Source organism: Sturnus vulgaris, chromosome 8 (genome assembly GCF_052056855.1).
Source record: "Sturnus vulgaris isolate bStuVul1 chromosome 8, bStuVul1.hap1, whole genome shotgun sequence".
NCBI classification, from domain to species: Eukaryota; Metazoa; Chordata; class Aves; order Passeriformes; family Sturnidae; genus Sturnus; species Sturnus vulgaris.
In genome coordinates this window covers 8,081,415-8,107,207 of record NC_142250.1, presented here as the reverse complement: position 1 = coordinate 8,107,207, position 25,793 = coordinate 8,081,415, and the positions used below count along the sequence as shown (strand labels likewise).

Sequence of the window (25,793 nt, the reverse complement as noted above, 5' to 3'; positions counted from 1 at the left end):
TTTAGTTTGGAATCTATTTCAGAAAAAAGGCCTATTTGATCACAGCTGGTCCTAGTCTGTCAAACTTCTCAAGGTGGAGAAAGCTGCCCACGCAAATGGGTGTTTGCATAAAGATGGAAAACAAGGTAAATAACCATTAAGAGAAGATTTTTTGTGAAGTTCTTGAATTCACAAATTATTCAGAAACTTACAACATGGTTTCGAAATAACTCATATAAGAAATATATTGAAGATACAGAAATAAAACACATGTAGAGAATTAATTATAAGAGCCACGCCAAGAAAAGTCAGGATGGACAGCCAATCAGGGCAATTCTACAATAAAAACTGCAAATAGTAGGAGGATGGTCCACTTTCTAGAACAGAAGTAGATCAAGAAAGATAATAAATCTGAAGTCACAACCACATCAAAAAGGTACTGACAAATGTTAGCTTGCTTCTCTCTGGTATTTAATTTTTTTTTTGTAGATTTGAATGTAGAAATACAGTATCTCTGGGAATAAAAGTAAAAACCCTAGAAAAAAAGTAAATGTTAATAAATATATATTTAAAAAACAAACGAAACCCCAAACAAACCAAAAACTCTCAAAAAAACCCCTACTTTCTCAGGCTGAGAAACCAGCACAGCTTTCCATCATCTCTTTTTCCAGAAGAAAAACTAGAAAGTTCTTGCCGTGCTTAAGAAAGTATTGTTCTTTCCCTTACACTTCGAGTTAAGTATGCAGGTAAATATTCCCACCAAGTTTGGAGCCCATCAGGAGCCCAAGGCCCAACTTTTAGAGACATGGGAGACCAGAAGACATCAATGATTTACAGCACCTTGCCACAGCGAGAGACAGAGAATACCTACTCTTTCAATGAAATTCTGAAGGGCATCAGAGACCAAAAACAACAAACATTTTAATCAACATTTTCTGAGACTGAAGCTAAAGTACTGCATCTATCTCAGAGATCCACATTTATAGAAGCACCCTAAAAAAAAAAAAAAAAAAAAAAAGGATACTGCTGAAAAGCTACTGAAAATAGGCAGGAAAATCTATTTAGTCCCATATAATTAAATTACTAACAAAGACAGAAAAATCTGATTCTAACTTGCAAATATTACCAGGAAATACTTCACAGAAAAACACTAGATAGTAATAGGGCACTATGACAAAGTCACAACTAGGGCTCCTTCAAAATTTTCTTTTTACTTCTTTTTATTCTCTGCTTAAAATAATGAATAAATATTTCTTATCATTAAAATGTCTACACAGTCAGCAGCTCCCAGGTTTTTTACATATATAGGTACTGAAGTTTCACAGAAACTTCTTTGGTATGTGATTCTCTTCTTTGCTGCTTGTGAACGCAAATTCTATTTGTATAACCAATCAAATCATCTGCTGAGAAGACAGTGATAATGCTGTCTATGCTGCCAGGATTTGAGACTTTCTCACATGACAAAAACTTAATGCTGCACTAGACAGGTTTTCATTAGCAGAATGCTAATAAATTTATATCCCCAAGCAATTAATTATGCAGACTGGGCAACAGGAAGTTTCACAGCAAACATGTACACTCAATCTTCATAAAGTTGTTTTGCCCAGCATATGAGCTCCAGTTTGGGGAAGACAATGCCCAGATGAAGTGAGGAACTGAGTTTCTTTCTAACAGGCTGCAGATCTCTTCCATTAGTTCTCAGATATGCTAAGAACAGTTGACTGAAAACCAAGCCAAGCATACTTGCAATGATCATTGGTGCTTTGTATCTTTCAAAAGGCGTTGTACTTAAACAAAGGCCACACTAGTCACTTGAAAATTCAGCTATCTGTTCTGCATTCAAATCTTGCCTCTGGACAACGGTGGAGGATTCCAAGATCTCATGGACTTTTCAATCTGTTAAGGCTTCTGCTCAAGAACTAAATGCAAGAATCACAAAAGCATTAGACAATTTTGGGATCAGGCAGCAGAGCAGTGAGAGGGGAATAACAGGACTTGAAATTCACCCTGTTCTGCTTCTCAATAGGAAATTCAATAGTATTTTAACAACAATGATAAACCACTAACAAAGGATAATGGACTCACTACTCAGAACCTAAATGCCTTAATGCCCTTCTGGAAAATATGGTTGCATTAAATGTGCTTTGAAAACCCAGCTAGACAATCTACAACAAAGCTTCATAGCCTCAATTATTCAAGAGACAATTACTACTAGATTATTTAAATGCATTACTTTTATTGCCAAGAATACTGAACACTATGGCTCAGAATTTTGCGCCGCTATACACTGAACTGACAAGTAAATAGCCATTTCTAATGTAAGAAACCTAGATTTTCCTTTCTGTGATTAGGTTCATCAATAAACCAGAAAAGGATTTATCAGCAACTGCCAATTATACAGGATCTACAGCATCGGGAGTGCAGCAGTTCATTTGCCTAAGTAAACTCAAGAGTTTTGGTATTTAACTGGCAACAGATTTATGAGCCCGGAGAGTCACATTAGCAAAACCAACTCTGTAAGAAAGGTGGGCAAAGGCCAGCTAAGAAAACACTAGACACAAGTTGGTCAGAGTGATTTGTGAATGCAAACACAAGCAATACCTGAGCATTCAAACCCACAAGTTAGTGCAACCTATGGTTTGTCAGGATTCTCAGCCAGTGCACAACAGGTTAAGCTGTTAGAAGGACTGATGGTGAATAAACAGATCATTATTTAGCACAGAAGATCATGAATCAGTTTACAGTTTTGTTTTAGAGGGCTCTCTTTCACACAAAATACTCAGCTGGCTTCTGTCTCAATGCTTAGCAGCTATGTTAGTGCTGGACAATGACTTGCCAGGACATCTAATGCCACCACAGTAAACACATTCTGCAACACAGACCCCAAAATCTCGGGATCTTGCACTTTCCAGAGTGTAATATTCCTCATCCAATGCACTACATGCCTAATGGAAGCTAAGAAGACGCAGTCATAGTGGAGGTCATTAAAGAGACATTTACAAAGGACAGAAATATCCAACTGCCAGAGCAAGACATCATTCAGCAAATAACAATCTCTGCCCCCTCTGCTCTTATCCACAAGGGAAGCCTACAAAACTTATTTGAAACAATGAGCCAAAAGTGACAAAAATTCAACAAACGCCAAAAACCCTAAACTCAGTAAAGTGCCATAAACCCAGTAATTTTACTCCCCCTTCATGTGTTTTTGTGGTTGTTTTTTTTGTTGTTGTTGTTCTTGTTTTGTTTGTTGTTTTTTTGTCTGGTGAAAAAACTCATTTTAGCACTTCTTTCACTCCCTTTTCACATCCCTCAACCCCACTGCTTTATTTCAAAGACTCAGATGATGAAAAGCATATCTAGTTTTTTACCCACCACCTACAGCAAAACATTTAATAATTGTTTTTCTCTAGCTTTGAAACCTGATTTGCCTATACTCTAATACAGTCACACAATAAACCTCACCTTTCGAGAGCTCCTATTTTTCTTAACATGTTTGCTAAATCTAGATGACCTCCTTTCTCAGTAGCCCGTTTAACTGACTGCCTACTATATATAAACATACTCTAAGCACAGGATACAAAAGCTGCAGATTCACCACGGTTTTACCTTAAAAAAGGGGACTCTCTCCCATCATAAGGCAGAAAAATTTAACCAATTCTCTGAGCAGAGAATTGAAGAAAAGTAGAAACTGGGTTTAGTTACAGAACTAAGTTTTGCTCTCACTCATAGTTCAGCACATCTACCTCCAAAGACCCTGATACTGCAACAGAACTTATTCATACATGCAATTCCTGTGATTGTGCTCTTTGACAAAGCCCTGTGACCCATAAGTACTGTTTATCATCTACTGGCTTCTACCTTGTTTACTGACTGATACTTTAGATTATCCAGATTATCCTTTTGGAATCTGTAACCAAACTGATTTCCTATTTTTCTTCAAGTACAAGGAGAGAAAGATTGAGAAAGAAGTCTAGAGAATGTCTATTTTAACATCTTGTGGTGATACTTAAGGCTATGTTGTTTTTTTTAGGCACACCCATTTTCAGGACTCCTACATCTCAGTCCGAATGTTTGAATTATTACAACCCACACTTGTGACTGGGAGCTGAAAATGTGGGGAAACAATTTTTAAAAAACATCTTCTTTTACAACAGCAGTCCTGTAGGCTTAATTAAAAACAAAGGAGCCAAAAAAAGCAAAGAAAAAAAAAACCCAAAACACAAGGGATGACAGAGTCACAGGCTTAACAGCACTCATATTCTTTGCTAAGACACAAAATTCTTTCTGTTCCTGCCTATTTTCCCTAGACACCTCCACCTCCTCCTTCCCATTAAACTAAACCAATATGTTCACGCAGTTAGCCATTCCAATAATTTGGTCAATATAAAATATTCACAGTATTTCCAAATCAATCAAATTAGGATAAATACTCCCTCCCAATTCTAGAAGCACAGTCTCAGAGAACTGCAAGCACACCAATGCTCCTTCTTCCCCTAGCAACTCTCTAAAGTTGTCCCCTTGTGGAAGAATTAAGAACTTAATTGTGAGGTCATTTAATAACAGCACAGTCCAGATTTCATCATGTTTTACCACTTTTACACAAGTGGTAAACATTGGAAACGTTAACATTGTTTAACATTGGAAATGTTAAAACAAAGGGGTGTCACAAACCCTACTTAACACCTAAAATTTTGTTAGGCAAAACTGAATTAATACAGATCAGAACATATGGAGCACTTCTGCTTTTCTTGATGCAACCCACAGAAGTGGTAAGCTTGGCTTGTGACCAATTTGACATCTTGACAAATCAAATCAGTTCCTCACACAAAAAGGATCTCGACTGTTATATGTTTAGGCCATCCAGGTTAATTTGATTATTACTCAACTCCTCTGTCACTCCCAATTATTAAAATCTCTAGAGTAAATGCAAAACCAAGGGGTCTTTGCTGCATCTATAACATAAAACACAACTAGCCGCAAAAATGATATATGAAAAAGTCTGCTGGCAACTCAAGTTGCCACCAACCTCTGTCATCAAGATGCTAATGATGGTGGGCCTACTAAGTCATCACAAAAACATTCAAATAAAATTATTCCAAAGCCTTTAGGCTTGAAAAGGTAGCATTCAAACTCTGAGATCAGTATTCATTTAAACTTCTATTAGAAATACCTGGTTCCACTTATCATTTAGTTTCCTAGACCGCAAATTATATGCACAGAGTTCAAAAGTTGCAAGTTTAATCCATTTCAAGAAGTTAGTTCCTGAGCTGAAACCACAGAAACAAAAGAAGTGTGATAGAAATTAAATATATATTCTCTATGCTGATGGGAAGTAAGTTCAGAATGTAGTTATAATAAGAGCTGAATCAGACTGCTTAGCACAGTCCTATGGTTAGGGTCACAAAACCCATTAAATCTCCTTCAGTGATAGCAACATGCATAGTTTGCACCTCAGGCATACTGTGTTAAAGACTGAACTTTCAGTGTTCATCCCAATACTATTTTTTATATAATCTCCTTCAAGGTCCTTACCCTTGCGTATGTTTAAGTCCTACCCTAGGTTTCTACTTCAGTTATTACATCATTTTTTCCTTTGGACTTCACAGAACTCTGCTCACACATAGCACCTCACAATGCTGTTATATAATAATTGCATAATCGTTCATAATGACAGTAACTGTCTTTTCTACATAATTTTGCCTCCTTCCTTTATTAATTTAACTTACTGGGATTTTGGTTTCAAAGACTTCAGACTCAGCTACAAAATGCCAAATCTCACTTGTAATGCATACTTAGAACCTGTCATTGGCTACGTTTTTTTAAAAAAAAAGGAGGAGAGGGGCAAAAAAGAAAAATTCTATTCCAGCTTGCTACCTTGGAGTTTTATCCCTGGCTATCTATCCTTCATGTTTGACAGACAACTAAGAAACTCTAGTAGAGCTACTTTGCTCAAAAATGTCTCCTACTCTCTCCTGTCAAAAGATTTCCCAAAGGTCAGGCTGCAGGACACAAACAATACATCATTATAACCTCATTTCAGCTCCTTGGCACTCAAGATTTCAGAAACTCTGTAGCAATGACAACTTTAGCTCTGGGTTTGCACAGCACCTACCACAGTGAGGTCTTGGTCAAACAGCATTCTACAAAGTACAGAGCTGCACAGATACAGAAACTGTAATCTCAGCAATTCTAAAACTGAGACTTGGCCAAAGTTTATCATGCAATACACAGTCTATTTGCCCTGGATCCTCTCAGTCTTATCTTCGTCCATTTCTGAAGTTAACCACCCCCAACGCATCAGATCATCTTTGGCAAAAATATACCATACTAAATCAATTTATTGCCCACAGAAACAAAGAGCCAACAGACCTGTGTAACCATCTACCACTATCAGAAGCAACATGTATGTATTTGATTTTCAAATGATAAATCAGTAGTTTAAGTAGGTTTGATCTTCACAATAAAAATAGAAGTTATTAGTTAACTAACTAGATCTTATTTCCTAAGGGAAGGAAGGTTTACTGGAGTCTTCCAACTGTGAGGACAGGACAAGATGATTATGAGAATCCTGAAGTACTCTAACCATAGAAAGATGCAATAAAGAGATATGTGTTGAGTTCGACCGGCATGGGATCCGAGACAGAAAATCCCGCACTCTGTGATCTATGTAGCAAAAAGCCTTTATTGAGTTCTGACCTCGCTTTATATACCCCTTTCAATGTTCCCGGGTAAGCGCCTCTGATTGGCTCACAGATCAGGCTGCTCAGCCCTCTGACCAATAGCTGTCTGCAGCCAGGGCTGGAACTCATTGGATTAAATCCTTGTCTGTCTCAAATTTTTGTCCTATCTCTGTTCTTTGGGGGCTGGCCTTTTAAGCTAGGCTACTTATCCAATCAGTAGTCAGATTAACTGCCCAGTACAAGCCAGCTTGCACTGTGCCAATTCTCCATTTCTTTTTTATTAATTTGAAGAAAAATTTTGAAACACAAATGTGCAGCTTGTTCTCTGTAATCTTGCCTGCAAGGGCCCTTTTGCATGGAAAATTACATTGACAGCATCTATTCAATTGGAATGGGGTTTCACCTAGCTTAATAAATTTGGCTTTTTGGATAGTGATGAGTTCCACATACCAGAAGCTGCAGTGCTTTTGTTTAGGAGCAGTCAGATGAATTTAACACTTTTGATTTCACATATAACAATTTAACTGTTTAACATAGAAATATAACTTAACTCTATAACCTTAAAACTTTAAGCTTTTCTTTTGAAATTGTAACTTAATATAACATTCAGTTTTAGAATTGCACAAAATTCCAACTTGATAAAACAATTTGTAAACATTAAAATATTTTGTAAACAAGCAACTCTTATTTCAGTCTCTTAAAACTTGGTGAGGTAGGTGCAATTTCTGTCATTTACTTTCTCAACCAATGACACATGAGCTTTTAAGGTCTAATAGATGAACTGGGATTTTCACTCAGGTACTTTGCCTGCTTAACAGGCTGGCTGGGTTTTAAATTGTATCTTTTAGAAAAGTTGCAATATTTACTGCCATAAATCCTTTAAATTTAAATTTTTGTTATTGAATTTTATAAGCTTAGTATTCCAAATTATTGATGTGCTTGATGTATCATTGGAGTTGTGTTGTTTTTATTTAGAAAACTGTTAACATAATTTTCAGCTTGACATGTTACAGGCTCAATGCTTAATAATTAAAAAACAAGAAACCATTTAACTTAGAACCATTTCAAATAAGAACATATATATTTCTTTTACTCCTTACTCCCCTTTATTTTATTTAAAAAACAATACACTAGATAACTTGAATCTGTTTCAATTAAGAACACATGTATTTTTATCCTTTCTCCCTCTTTTTTGTTTTTAGAATTCAAAACAAGAAGCAAAACATACACTTTTAAATTATTTCTATGTGGTGAGAATAATAATTACTGATATGTTGTCATTCAATTGTAGTGTTTAATACTGTTGAGGAGTTTTCCTTTAAATGATAACTTAGGAGAACCTTTTTTGGATAAGATTCTTCATGTTTATCCCAAAGGAAGGCATTTTAGCTTTTGCAAAGCTAAATCTGATAGTCAAAATGATTTCTTTCCATTTTAAACTCAGAAATATTTTGATTTTATAATTTTCTCTCCTTGTCAGTCAAATTCCAATTTGGCCACAATTGAAATTGACTGAGGAGGCTTAGATGATACACATTTCCTTTTGCTTAGTTAAAATCCCAACATGGCCAGAGTTGAGACTTTACACTAGGCAGAATTCTTTATTATATTTTAAAACAAACCTTTAATAAATTTCAAACATTGTAAACCGAAGTGACAAGAGGTATATACTTTAGAAATTTTGCAACTGTGATTTGCCAATGAAATACCTTTTACTAAACTGATCCATAGAAATTTGTTTTGTAGAACTTAGAGTAAGTAAGATTTTCACTTCTTAAGATAGCTGATTGAGTATGATGCTATTGCAATGTACATGAATAAAGTTAGCAAACATTCAACTGTGAACTTCAATACACACTTAAAAAATTTGCAGACTATATTTGCAACTTTGAAAAAATATTCTTTTAGCAACTGTAAGAAAACAGGTTAACAAGGCAAATATCAACTTAGTAAAACTTGCAAGATATGCAGGCTTTGCTAAAATCAAGTTGAAGATGGATGAAGCAGCTGTTGAGCTATGCTGAAGGTGAACATTGCTGGCTGCATTGCCATGATTGGTGTGGCTAGGTTTTTTAATCTTCATTTTTACTGTTCTGGTTTTCCCACCTCTATTATAGGATGAATTGAGATTACCTGGTCGCTTTCCGGTGGCTTTGTTGTCTCTGATTGAGGCTTTCTGCTTTCAGCATTACTGCAGCTGCAATAGAATCAACTAACCTCTGTATGTTAGTTGATTCTGTATGAACCTTAACACATGCATTAATAATTTCTTCCAAGGATGGATTTTCTGTGGGTATTTCATTTATGAGTTTTTTGCAGTCCTCGTTATCTCGTGCTAATTGCAGCAATACTCAATTCTTTGCATTACTATTAGCTACTTGTTTTTCTATGGTATCTCGTAATCGTTCTATGAACTGTGTATATAGTTCATTTGGGCTTTGTTTTATGTTTCTAAATCCTTGGGTTGGTACAGACATGTTTGTAACCTAATTTAGGGCTCTCATTCCTAATTCTTTTGCCTGGTTTAGTATCACAGAACTTAAGCATGCTTGGGTCTGAGGATCCTCCATGGGATGCACTCCCAACAACTGGGGAACCCCCACCCCAAAGCACAGATCTTGCTGTGATAATCTCGAGTTTTGCAACTCTTGCTCCTCTGCATATATTCTCCAGGTTGATTCAAGTATCATATACTGTAGTGGAGTACAGAGTAACTTTGCAATTTGCTTCATATCATAGGGTGTTAGTTCACTATCAGTCACGAGTTTAAGCATATTTATCACAGCAGGGGATTCCACCCCATGCTTAGCAGCAAACTGGCGTAGCTCTAAAAGGATTTGCCAGTTGAAAGGTTACATGTTGATAAGGTGTTGTCCCGTTACTAACTGGGAAAGCTTTAACTGTCCCATCCCCCCATTGCCAGCTGCCTGGTGCTGATGAATTCACTGGCACAGAAATTAATACAGCAGTTTCTATATCCCCACATTCTATCGCCTTTGTTTTACTTCTGACCAGAAGATCACTGGGTCCCTGGAAGAGATGACCTCTGATTTAAACATTAGCGGGGCTGGAGCTGCTGTTTGGAGGCTAGCCAAGGTGAGGTTCATGTTCTTTTCTGGGGTGTTTTGGCTGTTCCTCTGTGTAGAGACCTTCTGGAGCTGTTGCATGCTCGGCTCCTCATGTGAAGAAGCTGTGGGTGCTGTGGTTGCAGCAGGATCGGGGCTTAAGTTCGGTTCCAGAGTCGTTTTCAGAGCTTTGGTGTTGGTATCTCTCGGTCCCGATGCACTTCCGGGTTTTTCCTGTGTCGCTCCTGGTGTGACGCCATCACGGCACGCTTCTGCTTGGGGGTCGTTGGGGGTTTCCATGGCGACTCTGGGCGGTGTCAGGTCCTCTTGCTGGGGCGAAGATACTCCCTGCAAAGGCTGAGCTGGAGCTGAAACCCCTCCCCCTGGAGGCAGGGCCGCTCGGGGCCGATGCACACCTGCTCCGGGCTGGCCTTGGGTCGGGACTCCGCCTTCCTGAGGTTGGACTGAGACCGTGGAAACCTCCCACCAAGGCGTGGTTGGAGCTGGAGGCAAGTCCCACCAGGGCTGGGCTTGGGGCAAAGGCGCACCCACCCCCCCCGGCTGCGCTTGTGGTGGAAGTACGCCCCACAAGGGAGGCTGTGTTTCCTTTCTCTCTTCCCTGGCCATGCGGCCACCGCCATTTTGGGATAGTTCTCGGATGTCTCCTGCAGCAGTTTGGGGTGTTTTTAGAGTCTCTGGGCTGGCAACTGAGGAATTACCGGCCAGTAAAGTCTCTCTGCATGGAGTAAGTACTTTTCCTTCCATGCTTTCGCTGGATAAATCAGCTTTTATCTCTTTTATCACCTTTAAGATAGTTTTCCAAGGCTTTAAAGGTCTAATTGCATTTTTATCATTTTTTAAGGCAGAATTTAGTATTTCTTCTCCAATTTTAGTCCAATAGTCTATATTTAATGCAGTTTCTACAGTTGGTTCCACCCCCTTTTCTTTTGTCCATAGTATTAAATCAAAAAGCAATTCCTTTTCATATTCAATTTCCCACTCCTCCAAAAACTCTGTCCATACCTCTATCACTGGATGCGTGTTTGTAGAAAAGAAGCTTCCCATGGTTTTCTTGTAGCTTTTCCGCTGAAGTTTTCCTTCGTCTCTAGGATGCTCTGGCTCTGGTCAGTTCCTGTCGCCTTTCTTTTTTGGGCGTCTTTCTCGTCTCTTGGAAGTATTCCTGACTCTGGCCAGTGTTTTCCCTGCCTCTTGGGCAGCACCCATCTCTATCGGATGGCTTTGGCTTTTTGCCAGCCTTTCTCTGCCTCTTGGGCAGTTCCCTGGCTCTAGGCCAGAATCCCCCATCTTTGTGGACAGCCCTGGCTCTCAGCCAGTATTCACCATCTCAAGGACGGCCTGTCTCCCCCGCTCGTGGCAGTATGGCTATGCCAGATCACGTCAGGGCTCACCAGATGTTGAGTTCAACCAGCGTGGGATCTGAGACAAAAAATCCTGCACTCTGTGATCTATGCAGCAAAAAGCCTTTATTAAGTTCTGACCTCGCTTTATATACCCCTTTCAATGTTCCCGGGTAAGCGCCTGTGATTGGTTCACAGATCAGGCTGCTCAGCCCTCTGACCAATAGCTGTCTGCAGCCAGGGCTGGAACTCATTGGATTAAATCCTTGTCTGTCTCAAATTTTTGTCCTATCTCTGTTCTTTGGGGGCTGGCCTTTTAAGCTAGGCTGTTTATCCAATCAGTAGTCAGATTAACTGCCCAGTACAAGTCAGCTTGCAATGTGACATATGGTCTAAGGAGAAATTGAAATATAGCTCATCAATGGGGTAGGTAGGCTACAAGAAATGCTAAACAGGGCTTGGTGCTAAACAGGACCGAGTGCTTTGCACAGGATGAGAGAAGATTAAAAGCAGTGTCCATAATTTTCACTCATGTATTCAGAAAGATCTCAGTCTAATATGCCATTTTAAGACACCTTCTCTGTGCACAACACTTTCCATTGCCAGTTTTCTCATGCTAGCTACCTTTAGAAGGTAAGAAAAAATATAGAATACAGCAAGATGCATGGGGATATTTTTAAACAGCACTCATTTCAAAGCACATCAACAATGTCTTATAGTTGCAATGACTGTGATATTAAGTGTTCCATGAAAGTGCTTATTCTTTGCAAATTACTTTTATACATTACAACCTGTAGAAAAAATTTAATTGTATTATTTTCCCCAGGAATACATTTCCCATAATGCACATACACTAAGTTACAGACCATTGCAAGCTCAAATCAGCGTCACGGGCTAGCCACCCTTCAAAGCGTTAACCCTTTTGGCATGACTGCTAAAACAGGACTTCATTTTCTGCCAGATTGTTAGTAAAATCTTTCATTAGAGTATCTCAGTAAGTACTTTCCATTTTAAATAATGTCAGTAGTGCTGGAAAACAGATAAAAGGATTACACAGAAGCAACCAACAGAGAAATAGACTTCAAAGCACAACTTAACAGCATGTACTGCCCCTAGTCCATTGTCACTGCTCCCCACATCACCCTTCACCACTATTACAAGTGCCATAGACTACAAACCCCACCCCCTCAGATCTCCTCTCCCAATCAACAATGCTAATAAAACACAGCAGAGGAAAGGCCTGCATAGTCCATTGCACAAGTACTGCAGCAGCAATTTTCAAGTTCTCTTGCAAACTGGATATATTAATTTTCTTATGAAGTACCTCTAGTTTTTATCACCATAAATGCCAATACTAGCAGGCAATATATAATTACCACACAAATTTATTACTTTCTACTATTGTTTGGGGGGGGGTGTATATATACATACACACATATATATAATTTTTACGCATGTTCTGAAGTCAAGATTTCCTCTTTAACTTTCAGCTACTGACAAATTTCAGAGGATCTGGATGTTTCTGTCCACAAATTAATTTCTTATGAGGCTTGCAAAACAAATGACTTGCAAATCTGTAAACTGTACTGATGGCGAGCTGGCTGCTTGCCTAATAGGCACAACTGCAGTTCCAAATCTCATGCTGCTACTGCCTAGCTGACAGACCCAATAAAGAAAGGTATGGAATATTGATGTGAGGGGAAAAAACACCTGGTATTAATTAAAAGTAGCTTTCAGCAAAACACATGTTTAAGTTAGACATCACTGTCTTCTAAGGCCCAAAGGCAAAAAAACCAACTTCTACCCACTGAACAAAAATGGTAATTCTGTTGCCTCACTGGTTCAAACAGTAAGATCTCACTTGAATAGCCTGAAGGTGAATAAAGCTGCAAAAAGAGTTTGCACTTTACTAGACATCTGATAAACTAACCCCCTTCAAGGCTACCTGCCTGTTTGAGTTCTCATAACAAAAATAATTCAACAGCAGGTTTACTTAAAATCTGAGATTTAAAAAATCAGCTGAAAGGGAAGCCAATCAAACAGCACATATTCAGAGAAAATGTGCGTGCATTAGCGAAGACACATTCAGAAGCACTTTTCTGTGTGCCACAGGTAGTCCAAACCTACCACAATATCAAGCACCATCTCCCTCCACCACAATGTGTTTTAGGAAAGCAGTTTCCAAGACCTAACTTTCCAGAAACCTTCCTAACTCCCACAATTATGCTACTGAGTTAGTATCCATGGTACTTAGATTGCCAGCCTACAGCTCTCTATCCCAGAAACCCTTGCAATTCTAAGTCAGATTTTAGCTCAGGCACTCTGTCCTGTACATGCAGTCTCAAGGAAAAGCAGCACATGCCTGCTATGTTACAAGTGAGTCTCCCTTTGCAGCCAAGAGCCTACAAATAACAAACAGATACAGCTAAGTCCTGGAAAGAGAAGTAAACAAAGCAATTAAGAACAGCCACAAACCATCCCCCCCTCTCCGCCCCCCAGTTCTACAACTGACATAAGAAATACCAAACTGACAGTTTTAGGAACGAGAACTGCACATGGCCCAAGCTATAATTAATTGCACAGCAAGACCAGCTTCAATGTCTCTGCTCTGACTTTAAATAATCAATGCTTTTAGACATTTCCTTTTTTCCTGAGCTTAAGAAACTACTAGGTTTGAGCAAAGCTATCAATTCAGGTACTGAACTTCAACAGTTAGACTTTCCTTGTTTACAAATTTCTTAGTATTTCTTTGTGCTAGAGAACGGACCCAGAGCAGCCACAAGCCTCCCAGGAAGGGATACTGCCTTTTGTGCAGAGAGGAGAATGAGGAGGAGCCTTCCTTTTGTCAGTTTACATCAAACTACATATGAGTTTCTGCATTCAAACCATCAGAGTCCTCTAGTCTCTCTTCTTTCCTTGCCCCCTCTGTTGACTGACCTATACATTCTAGTTTCTGTATGTGCCTGCCTGGTCTTCTCACAGGAAGCCTTGATTAAAGAAAGCTCAATAACTGATCAAAAAAAAAAAAAAAAAGGAGAGGGGGAGAAAAAACAAAAGTTCTTTTCCATTCTTTCCTGCCTCCAAACACTAGCTAACTCAATCCTAAGATTCCCAAGGGCCATTCTGCACGTCCTCTTCTTAACTGAAGACATCCTTCCTAAAGTGCAGACCAAGACCAAAAACAGACTTCTGTAAAAAAGGAAGGAAAAACACAGACATTGCTTATATCAACTGAAGCCTTAAACGCTCTCAAATACACAGTAAACATGCCTGGAAAACAGGTTCCAGGCACTTGGAAATGGGTAGTTACCATAAGACAACACATATCTTAGAGAAGAACCTAAGAGGGTATTGCATGTAGTCCTTTTACCTCAGCTAACAAACCTAAGAAGACACTGGAGAGAAAAAATTTCTCCATTTAAGAGGAACTAAATGAAGAACCCTATTAAGTTCTGCCATTATTCTAGCAGATAAGTAATATACAAGCAAACTTAACACTTGTATTCTGTGTATCACATTTGAAACTAAGCGATTGAGCAGCAATCAGTTTTGTCATATTATTGAAACATGAGCCATGCTCAAATGCATTTAAAAGTTAAAATAAATTCAAAAATTAAAATCAAATATCAGAAAACTTACTGTCAAAAAAATTTTGACAGGGAAAAATATGTCAAAGTATACACACACATCTCACTTTACCTGAAAAGGCAATATTACAGAATTTAAAAACAAACAAACAAACAACAACAACAAAAAACCCAAACAAACAAACAAACAAAAAAGCCCCACCAAACAAATTATGCAGTATCAGCAAGCCATTTTTCTAAGCATCAACAGAAAGCCAAATCTTTGAATTTTAAATCCAAAAATCTTTACAATCCTTAACTAAAGTACTACTTTCATTTTAAAATAAACCATTTGATGGAATCAAAGTTAGTCAATGAATAATTTATTAAACAAGATCTTTCATTCTCTATAGTTTTAGGCCTGACTCACTAAATTGAAGCCTTGTAGAAAGCAATCAGTAACAAAAGAAATTTATTAATTTAGATTACAAACTGTTAATGGAAAAAATACTACAAGGTAACAAAAAACTTGAAACATTTTCTATTAATAAAAACAAATTGAACTTTCTTTAAATTAGTCAAAATGTTCCACAGAAAAGCTACCTATTTAATTGAGAAGTGATCATAACATTACCTAAAAATATTCACATATCACATTCTGACCTACACACAAATTTTAACATACAACATTATACAGGAGGTTAAGATTATTCACAGGACAGCACACCTGTTAACTGAATTAACTGTTAGCAAGCCAGAAATATTTCATTATCACCTCCACATTTTTTTAAACCTTACTCACTGCTTAACTGCTATTAAATATATTACCACCAAGGTTTGACCAACAGCTGGATATACTAAACGTAAATGCACCTGCAATAGACAATTTTGTTACTAAAACAGAAAATTCAACTATATACTCCAGTAAAAAAATAGATTACTTTTTTTTTTTAATTTAAGGCTAATTTATAATGTTTCCTTATTTCCTGGAAAAAAAACCCTCAACGGTATTAAATTAGATCTGTTCAGAACAACATGCAGAAAGGGAATCATGTGAAGATAAACATCTTGGTGGAGATATGCACTTAAGACAAGCAAACAAACTGCACTCTTTGGAATAATCTAGTTCAAAGAGACATTTATTTAGACAGGGCTAGTAGGGACTGACAGAACAGATACCTCCTTTTCTCTTGGGTTATGAAACAGTGAAGGAAAACAGCCATATTTATAATCCAAGAGACAAATATGAAGTCACAGAGCAGAGCTAATAAAATCCTGAGTGCCATGCAAAAATAATGAAAAAATCATGAATGGCAAACAAGGGGTGACTGTGGACTTGTACCTTGCAATGCAGGGATGAAAGCATATCTGAAACAACAGAAGGGAATCCTAAGTATGATGCACAGGTAAAGCCTGACACTTCTTTGTCACAGAATTTTGAGAAGTTTACAGAGATTCAAAAAGATTTCCCACAATTCATTTATGAGAAATCCAGGAAGGGCTATGTTGGGGGTTGAATGCTTCGCTTTTCTTTCTGTGGAATTTCTCCCATTGTTATGCTAAGTAATTGTGGCTACACCTTAAAACGACAGATAATGTTCTCTCGTAGGGGGGTGGCTGGAGGGGGAGCGGGGGGGAACCGGAAAAGGAAAGGTGGGATAGGGGGGTCTGGAGCGGGGCTCTCTCTCGCTTGGCTCCTGGAGTGGGAAGACAACCTGGGCTCTGCTCTGGCATCTTCCCCTGCCATCCCAGCACTGAGATCCACGCTCCCTGCCTTTGGACATCGCTCTGCTGCTCTCCTAGCTCACCCTACTACCTCCGGACACTCTGCTGAGCACCACGACCGACACCGTGAGGGGAGAGTCACTTTCCCCATCCCCTCTCTCCCCTGGGCCGCGGCCGCCATCACCCAGCCCTCTTCAACTGCGCGGGACCTGCCCTGCCCCCACAGCACTGGTAACAGCACAGGGAGACGGCCTGCGGCCAGAAGGGACTGGAGCGGAGCTAGACTGTTTCTGTTACCAATTTTTATAGCTGTTGTTGTTTTTCTGCTTTGTTAGATACCAGTAAAGAACTGTTATTCTTATCCCCATATCTCCTGCCTGAAGGTGTCTGAATTGGACCTAAAATAATTAAAAGGGAGGGGGGTTGCACTCTGCATCGCAGAAAAGGGGCTCTTGCCTTTCCTTAGACCATACCTGTCTTTCAAACCAAGACAGGCTACAAAACTCAAAGACCTCTGCTGGATGAAGTCCCTGAGCTCTAAATCCCTATAACAAAACACTGAGGAAGTGTAGCCATATGCCAATATTGTAGAGGTGTGGCAGCAAAATATCACAACAGCTCTGAAGGCCACAGTACCTCATTCCATTAATTCTTTAACTATATCAGCTTTCGCATTTTTGAATAAAATGTTGGCAACTAAACCACAGTTAGTTCCTAACTGTTCAAATCTCACCATGGGTCTACAGCCTAAAACTCATTAACCTCGCCTCTAAAAGGTGCTTGCACCATGTCTTGATTATACTCACTTGCTCCTGTCTTTGATGAAGACCAAGGCTGAAAAGCTGAAGTCTTCAAGTTATGGTGTAGGAAGAATTAGGGTGCAAGAAAAAGTACAGATTAATGACAAACTCCAGCCTAAGACTTCAATGCCATTTCCTGGTTTTCCTTCTCCAAGATTTTCTATACTGACTGAACAGTTTAGATCACATATTTTCTATTATTACCCCAACAAGTTTCTTTGTCTGCTTGACTTCAGCTTTTAGGCTGCTTTGTTTGTTTTTGAAAGGTAGCAAATTTACATTCCATGTTTCAGGAAAGAAGAGAATCCAAGAAAAGCAAAAATATAAGAAAATCAGCGGGAGGAATGTTTCAAAATGAACTGCCCTTCCCAATATTCCTTCAAAATACAGCTTTTCCAGCCCCTCCTCACCAGAAATGCAGGATTGAAGAGATTCAACTTGGACCACCTGGCAATGACTCAGCTCTTTTTCAGAGCAATCAAATTTTGAACTATCATTTGATTGAAGAGCCCTGTTACCTTAGTGAAAAACTAAAATCATGGTGAGCCAACCCAAATAATATGTTAGTGGTGTCTACTTGAATTACCTGCAGTGAAGCCTCGCTGCAATCATTTTGACATCTGCGTCAGCTATAGTGCTGCTCAGAACACTCAAAAAGATCTTCGTTGATGCAGAAGAATTATAGGCAATACTTTACCAAGTCATCAGAGGTTTATGCATTTTAGCATAGAGATACTTAAGTTTCCCTCAGAGCATTTAGTTTCACATCGGTTCTTCCAAACTTGCTTCTGTAAATAAGTCTTGCATCAGCAGACATCAAATGATCGTGTCATGAGCTATTGTGAACATGCATTTCTTTATTCAGCTGAAAGAAGAAATTACTCATAATATGTGAACAAGTATCATTAATTCAACTGCAATACAACTGAACACATCTAATTACTGCGTGCAACCCTCAAAGGTACTTAAGTCAGTTTTTAACTTCATTCAGGCCATGGTCCAGACACATTTACCCTGGACACAGTTCCATCTTAAGTTGCTCCTACCCTCGGACTGATCCCATACCACCTCCTCCAGCCTCAGTACAACTGCTTGAAGTGCCATATGGTGAATGGGTCAGGAAATTGCTCAGGGTTAAAAAAAATTAAGCCAGTAGTGCCACCAAGAGAAATGTCTGTGGAACCACAGTCTCCAAAACTTCTAAAAATGCTGCCACTGGAGGATCAAGCTAGGCACTTTTAATGCTCATCCTGCATCTTTTGTACCCATGAAGCTCTGAATAGAATACATGAATTAGCACAAAGCCAGTTGCTATATGTACATAAAGGTAACTTCCTCAGGAGCAAATCAAATTGTTTCATTCCACTTAATTCTTAAACATAGCAACAGCTGTTTTAAGTAAAATACTATTTTTAAGAAAATTACTAGAAAGTGAAACACAGCAAAATCCTTGAGGCTTCTCTGGATCCCTTGCTCTCATTCTCTTATGACACTGAATATTATTGGTGTACAGATATAACATCAACTAACAATAGTAACTTTCTAGAGAAATCAATATAATGAAGCAGTATAGCATTAGTTTAGCTTAGAATTCTCCACCAGTTTCCAAGAACGAGCAGGTTACAAGCAGAGTAGGTCTCAGTCCCTACTTAGCAGGGTGAGGAGGGAAACCCTCACTCCCCATCATGAAGCAACATGAGATGTCAATGCCCAGAGCACAAAAGTGGGCACTAACAGCACGTCACAGAAGCGTCTCTTCCAAGACAAACACTTGCTGCCAACTTCAGCTGAACTTCTTGGATGATCTGTACTTACCTTTTTTCAGCAAAAGCATTACAGTTTATCAAGTTCAACTGAACGGGAAAGTCAAGCCTAAATCCCAGCAGAGATTCATGATCACTGATGGAACTATGCATCTCTACAGTTCACTGATAGTAGGATTAGAAGAAAGCTAAGTTGATTTTTGGCCAAATTTCACAAGTACCATGAATTTTAAAATTCATTCAATTTGATATTAAATAACAGTTCTGCTGTTCTCAAGCAGGTTTAGAGATCCTGGAAGGTGCACAAGAAAATGAGCAACTATTTTATAAGCAGCTTTTCCTTTACAACTCTTTATGATGGCTATGCCATGCTTTGAGACAGCTCCAAAGATCTACACAAAGTTCCAGAAAAAGAAAAATCTGAGGTAAGGCAAAAGTGGAATAACACAGAATTTATATGCAAAACATATAAAAGGCAAAAGCAATTTTTTTATTAAGAAAGTATCTGATATCTCTTCCTAAGAGCCTCCATAGTTAACTGTGGGATAAAACTTTTCTTTTTCCATACTTTGTTCACTGTTGCTTACGTTGCAACCAGGCAACAAATTAATTAAATGGTTCATCCCTAGCTCAGGACACCTGAACTCTCTCTGCAATCTTGACATTCAAACAAACTTTACTCAAAAATCCATCAGTGCAGGTACATTTACTTATTGAACCACATCATGCTCAAGTTTCTTTCAGTAAAAGAAGTGAAGAACGGAAGACAGAGTATAAAGCACTGACTCCTTGCAGTCAATTTCACAAGAATATCTTCTCTTTGATCTTTTTGTCAAATTACTATGAAAGAGATACTCCTTCCTGAACTATCTCTGGTAGACAGATGAGGTAACTTTCACAGAGACAGGATGACAAGCTCAACCTTACTAGAAACACAAAAGGAAATAGTAAGTTTTCTTTACTGCTTAGCCAATAAAAGACTGCCCAGCTGACATGCACCAAACTTACAAGACTCTTGTTGGCATCAATACTGATACAGAATAGCAGAAAGAACTGAAAATTGTCTAATCCCTGTTGCATTTTGATCTCCTCCCACTTCTTTCAAACCAGATTCAAAACACATAAAACACATCAACATTCCTTCATTCAAAGGTAACAGTGATGTGATAAACTCTGACATGTCTTTAGTATCATCTCCAATAACTGAAGTAAATAACATGACAGGGACCCTCACCAACGACTTGCTCTTCCTTATTAACCCAGATGTTAGTACAAAAACACACAGAATTTTTAAATTCCATTAACCACCCATAAGCTGTGCACAAATAGTTTAAAGCACATTTATTTGTTTACTTTCTACAATAATTTTACTGAAGATTTTTCTGTGTCTTCCACCTTATGTCAAGGCTAACAAGTCAAAGCTGCAGAGTATGTATTTCTAAAATAAGGAATGAAAAAATAAATTTCATTTTTAAACAGACCAGCTCAAATGCATTCCAAAAAATTAACACATGCACTTTCTCCCTATAATACTATCTTAGCAAAAGGAGAACAGAGGACAACATGCAACACACTGCACTAAAAATCAGTATATGGCAAAAACCAGGTGTAACCTACAGAGATGCAATTCTGTGCCTCTATGACAAAGACAGATCACATTCAGAAACTTTGGGAATGCAGAAGCAGGAATATTAAAACAATTAAAATTTGTAAAAAGACTAGGTCAGTGCAGCTCCACATACAGCAAAGGCAAATTTAACTTCATCATTTAGTGGGAAATTAATCAGTGTATGGAGTACTTGACTAAAACATCTTTTATTTTCCAATTATCCAAAATTATTTAAAATTATTTTCATATTAACTGTAACACAGAAGTGGTAAGTTTTCATTACATTTTGCGAACTTCCATTTTACTATTAAGTGGAGGCAAATTCAGTTAAAACAGATCCATAATCTCCTGATATTCTCTTCATATGGTTTTACCAGACTTACTGAATTTTTAACAATTCCCTGTTTGTAAATTACCAAATATGAGATCCAAAAAAACTACAGTTCACCAAAAGTATTGGTGTATTGTTTACACTACTATATCTTACTGACTTTATTGTAAATAAAAATGACATCACTGCTTCAAACTATCATTAATATTTAGGCTTTTATGAAGAGTATCTGATATGGTAACTTATCGCCACAATATATTTCCCTATGCACAATTTTTAGATATTAGTCTGCCTATCATCATGCATTAAAGACTATCAACTCAATTTTTATGCTGTCTTCCAAATCACGTGAATCATAACCGAAAAATTCATGCATCAATAAACATGAACTTAGAAATTACTGAGAATTCACTATTTTAAAATTAATGTGATTTCTTTATTAAGAGTTGCACACTCTATGTTTAAAAGTTTACTTCCATTTTCTCTTTCACCACATCAAAGATTTGCAACCTGTGGCCCAGAAAGCAATTCTTATGGGACAGTAAAGACCAGGAAGATCATATGGCATTGACTCCGCCTCTTTGCTCCTGATCATTTCTTTATTTGCCCAGAGTTATCACTATAATCAGAGCAGCACACAAGCTTTTCCAGGCAGTTAGAAGGAAGGAAAAACAGACCTCCCTGTTTCCTCTAACAACACTTGGTGTGAAGCTGAAAAATCATTATGAATTCTCTCAACGGCTATGAAACACATACACACATATACACACAAATACATATATCAAACCTCTGTCCTTGTTTTTATTTTTAAACAAATGCTTTGCATGCAACAGCAATGTCCAAGAAAGAAGGATCAAGAGGTCTAACTTATAAAGCTGTGACTCAGACCATGAAAATCAGCAAGAAAACTCCTGGATTAGATTTTATACATTGCACACATTATAGCTGTGTGGCAGGTGTTTAACATTACAGGATGACTAAGAAAGAGGCATGGCTTCCAAATCCTGGCATGGAGGGTTTCACGTAATGGCAAGAGCATTCATATTCCAGGAGACCATCAGCACTCACAACCAGTGCCAGCTGTTCTCACCATATTCCCCACTAGTGGTGAATTAATAGGAAAGCTGAGGAAGGCAAAATTTCTATAAAGCAGTGGGAGAAAAGACACTTTGATAGTGTTCTCTTTCTCTGTAAACACATTGCAAAAAAGATATTACATATCTGCTATATTGCAGTCATAAAGAGTATAGGAAAGAGTTATTTAATATACTTCCATGGAGTAGGGAAGACCTAGCAGGAAGAGTTCTTTCCTATGTTTTCCTACCAGGACAGTAACTTCAACTATCAAAATAATCATTAATTTAGGTATAAAAACCACAATCATGAAACAAATTTAGCAGCATACGAAAACTGGCCTCTTGATTTCCCTGCTCAAAGGTGGAGAGCAGCTAGTCCAGCCTTCAGGTCTGGAGCTCCTGATTCTCTGATTACAGCAGAACTAATGAAGCTCAGTTTCCTCTGGATTTGTTCCTATAATCCCTGTGGCCACTCAACATCAATTACATCAGTTGCCTCTAAGCTCACCCATGTCTCCTTGAGCTCCTGCACCCCATAAAACTCCCCATTTGTCCATATATTCCCATATGCATACACTGAGGCTTGCTCTCACACTTTCGTTAACGCTAGGCTCTTTGTCATGCCCTTAAACCCGCCTTCTCATTCCATCAGTTTCATCATCTACCTCTGAATGGTGCTAAGGGAGACAGCATATGCTGCAGCTGGTTTGAAGCTGGGTGCATGCTGACTGGCCAGCTGGAGATTGCCTCTTCACTTCCAAATGCTGTGACCTCCTTGCTTTCATGGTTTTTTGGGGAGAGGGTTATCAGATGTCAGCTTTCACAGATTAGGGGAAGGCAGTCTTCCTCAAACTGTTATTAAACTGGCTGAAATTGACGGAGGGGTTCGCACTTACTCAGGAAGAAAAGACACGAAGTCAATGCAAATAGTACTTCCTTCCACAGCCAGGATTAGGAGGAAACTCACTTCCAGCCAGTTGCAATTCACATTGAAATTGCCCACTGCTGCCCTCCTCCTGTCCTGTGGTTCAGAGCAGCATCTGCATTTCTCATTCATCCATTCCACTCGTGGGATCAGGAAAAGACAAAATTGACAAAAAGTCAATTTCAGCATTCTTATACTGCACCCTGTGGGCAGCGATGAAACTGCCAACAAGAATTACTGCTTTGCTTGAATGATGGGGAGCAGAAGGGTCTGGAATTATTTACAGGGATGGCCACCTCAAAACAAAAGCCATGGAAGGACAAGAGCAGTAGTTAGTTACTCCAGCTAGGGTAGCAGACATAGAACAGGGCTAACAGAAGAACATCCTTGTCCTTTGCGGGGCTTATGGGGAGAGGATAATCACATTAACGAATATCAAATATCAACTAACAAGAAGTTAACGTTAATTATAAATGCAGAAAGAGAGTCTAACCTACAAAAACTACCTGTTGCTTAAAGAAACCTTATCATTTTTCCTCTATCCACTTCTTTGTGCTTTGGGGACAGAGAACATATAACACAAACCCCAAATGCTGCACTTTAAAGAGGGCAGTGATGTTCCAGTAGTTAAGTTCTTCGGCAGGACTCTTGAGACCTAGAAATTACTTTCAAAACCTTCCCAGGCTTCCAGCACTCAGAGGTGACTAGGAGTGTATCAACACAGGATAATGCAGTGCTGTGCAACTGTCTTAAACACCAGAAGGAATATGGCCACATTAGCACTGCACTGCACCCAGGCTGAAGTGCAGCTGGAGCATCCATCCTGCTTCCCAGGTAGTTTAGATCTATCCAAACTGTGCTTCGTTACAACACATAAGCATACCCTTAGTCATCCTGTCTCAGAATCCAGCTGTAATGTGACAGTTCTTCCTTAAATTACCAAGAATTGTAACAAAAGAGCATCTGAAGAGAAAAACAGACAACAAAGTCAAGAAGAGGAGCAAGTTTTTACAATCTGCAGCGTGCATCTTTCATTTAACGTAACACACAGCCCCTGAAATGCCTTTATGTCAGCTCTGCCCCCAGAGTTTACAAATTATGGCTCTGACTTGTAAATGTTAGTAAATACCTCCTTAAACCTTACTGATTGTTTCCATAATTGTCTATAGACTCTAAAGGCTACTCTGCACAAATAACACCCAAAAGTGGTTCTAAAAATAAAGCATTCTAGACGATTCTCACATATAGCCAAAGGCTGAAAACACAAACCATTTCATAAAGAAGGGCATGAACTTGAATTACGAACTTGAATTCAAGGACTCCTTGAATTACAGCTGGAGAATGGGGAAAAAAAATCATTTTAGCTGCAGAATGGGAACAACATACCAAAAAAACCAAAAGCAAAAACAACAAAACTAACACAGAATATAGCAAAAAAAGTAGCATCTCAACTTTCTGTTTTTGAAACAAAGCTTGAAGTCTGGAAGGAACTAAAACAAGAGTTCCTAATTCTGTGATTCACACTTCTCGAACTAAGCAATCGATAATCTCTAATACGAGGCAATTGTTTGCCTGATAAGTTTGTAAAAAAGGCAACATTCCACCCCGACCAGCGTCGGGCTGTGAACGCCTCTCCCTTGCCAGCAGCAATATGGATTGTCCAGCGCAGTCCGGTGACTCCTTTTTTCAGCCTACGTAATGCCCATTTACATAGTCATGATATTTTTAAATGTGCTTTCAGAACCACTAAATAACATAAAAACATGGCAAGAGACAACCACAGAGGAAACACAGCACTCCTGTGACTGCGGAATTCACAAACAATATAACGACGAAGTACGAGGAGCACAATAAAACTCCATTTTACAGATTATGTATTCAGAACACCAACCTAAGGAAATCCTGGCCGTGTTTTCCCCCCATACCGAGAGTGTGTCTAAGCACAACAGAGCATATCCTGGCTCCTTCGCTAACCTACATGCACATTCCTATACCCCTTAGGAAAACACTGACAGCGGGCATAAAAGGAAGGGAAACAACGACACTCTTTTAATAACAACGTTCACCAGCATGTTGGACCCCGCCGAAGTGCTACGCGGCAGCAGTTTCTGCATTCCCCTGGATTAGCCGCATTCTCCCCTGCTGCTACAGGGGCAGCGTGATTGCCCCTCGGTGCCCAGGCCAGGCACCAGCCCTCTCTCACCGGGCTGCATGGCCGGGGCACGGAGCGGCCGCAAACACCGCGAGGAACCGCACCTGGCGCCAGCCGTGACCCTCGGCTCCACGTCACTGCGTCCAGCCGGGCTCTGGGCTGTGTCATGCCGGGCCCGCCGCCCCCCACCGCAGCCCCCTGTCCGGCCCGAGCCGCGGCTCTTACCGCCAGGTCGGGGCTGAGCGAGTCCCGCTGGGACACGGCACGGATAACCCCAGCCCGCCAGCGCCCGCTCTCCGGCGGTTCCTCGCCGCCGAGGCACAGGAATCGCTTCCCCACCAGCTCCGGCCGCGTCTCCACCGCCATGGCGGCCGCCGCCGCGCAGACACCGCACCAGCCGCCGGGCCCACTGCTCTAGGGGCCGCGCATGGCGGGCGCGGGGTTGTCGGGCTCACAGCGGCGGGAGGGTGGAAGCCCCTCGGCCGCGCCGCTGCCGTCACAGCCCGACACAAACACCCAACGAGGGGCGGAGGAGGGCCGGGGGTGCGCGCTCCTTCCCTCACCTCCTCCCTCCCTCTCTCCCGCGCGCGCCCGCCGCGCTGCGGCCCCAACCACTCCGCCCACGCATCCCCACTGCCATGGAGACCGACGCCGCGCGACGTCTCCCTCCGCCAGGCAGCTCGGAGCTAGCGGTCGCAGCGCGGCAAAGAGTCCGCGGCCACTAGGATGGCACCGGGACCCCGCGAGGGCTCGTCCCGTTGCCC

The 25,793-nt window shown here is 39.8% G+C and overlaps 1 protein-coding gene across 3 annotated transcripts in view; it reads right to left on the bottom strand.

Annotated features, from left to right (window-relative positions):
• JMJD1C (jumonji domain containing 1C) overlaps positions 1 to 25,395 on the bottom strand; it is a 168,044-nt gene extending 142,649 nt beyond the window's left edge. For all 3 annotated transcript variants that reach the window (XM_088168776.1, XM_014882317.2, XM_088168778.1), the window contains exon 1: positions 25,255 to 25,395. In XM_088168776.1, the coding sequence (XP_088024902.1) occupies positions 25,255 to 25,395 (141 nt within the window). The remainder of the gene's footprint in view (positions 1 to 25,254) is intronic.
• Positions 25,396 to 25,793: the final 398 nt, after the last annotated feature.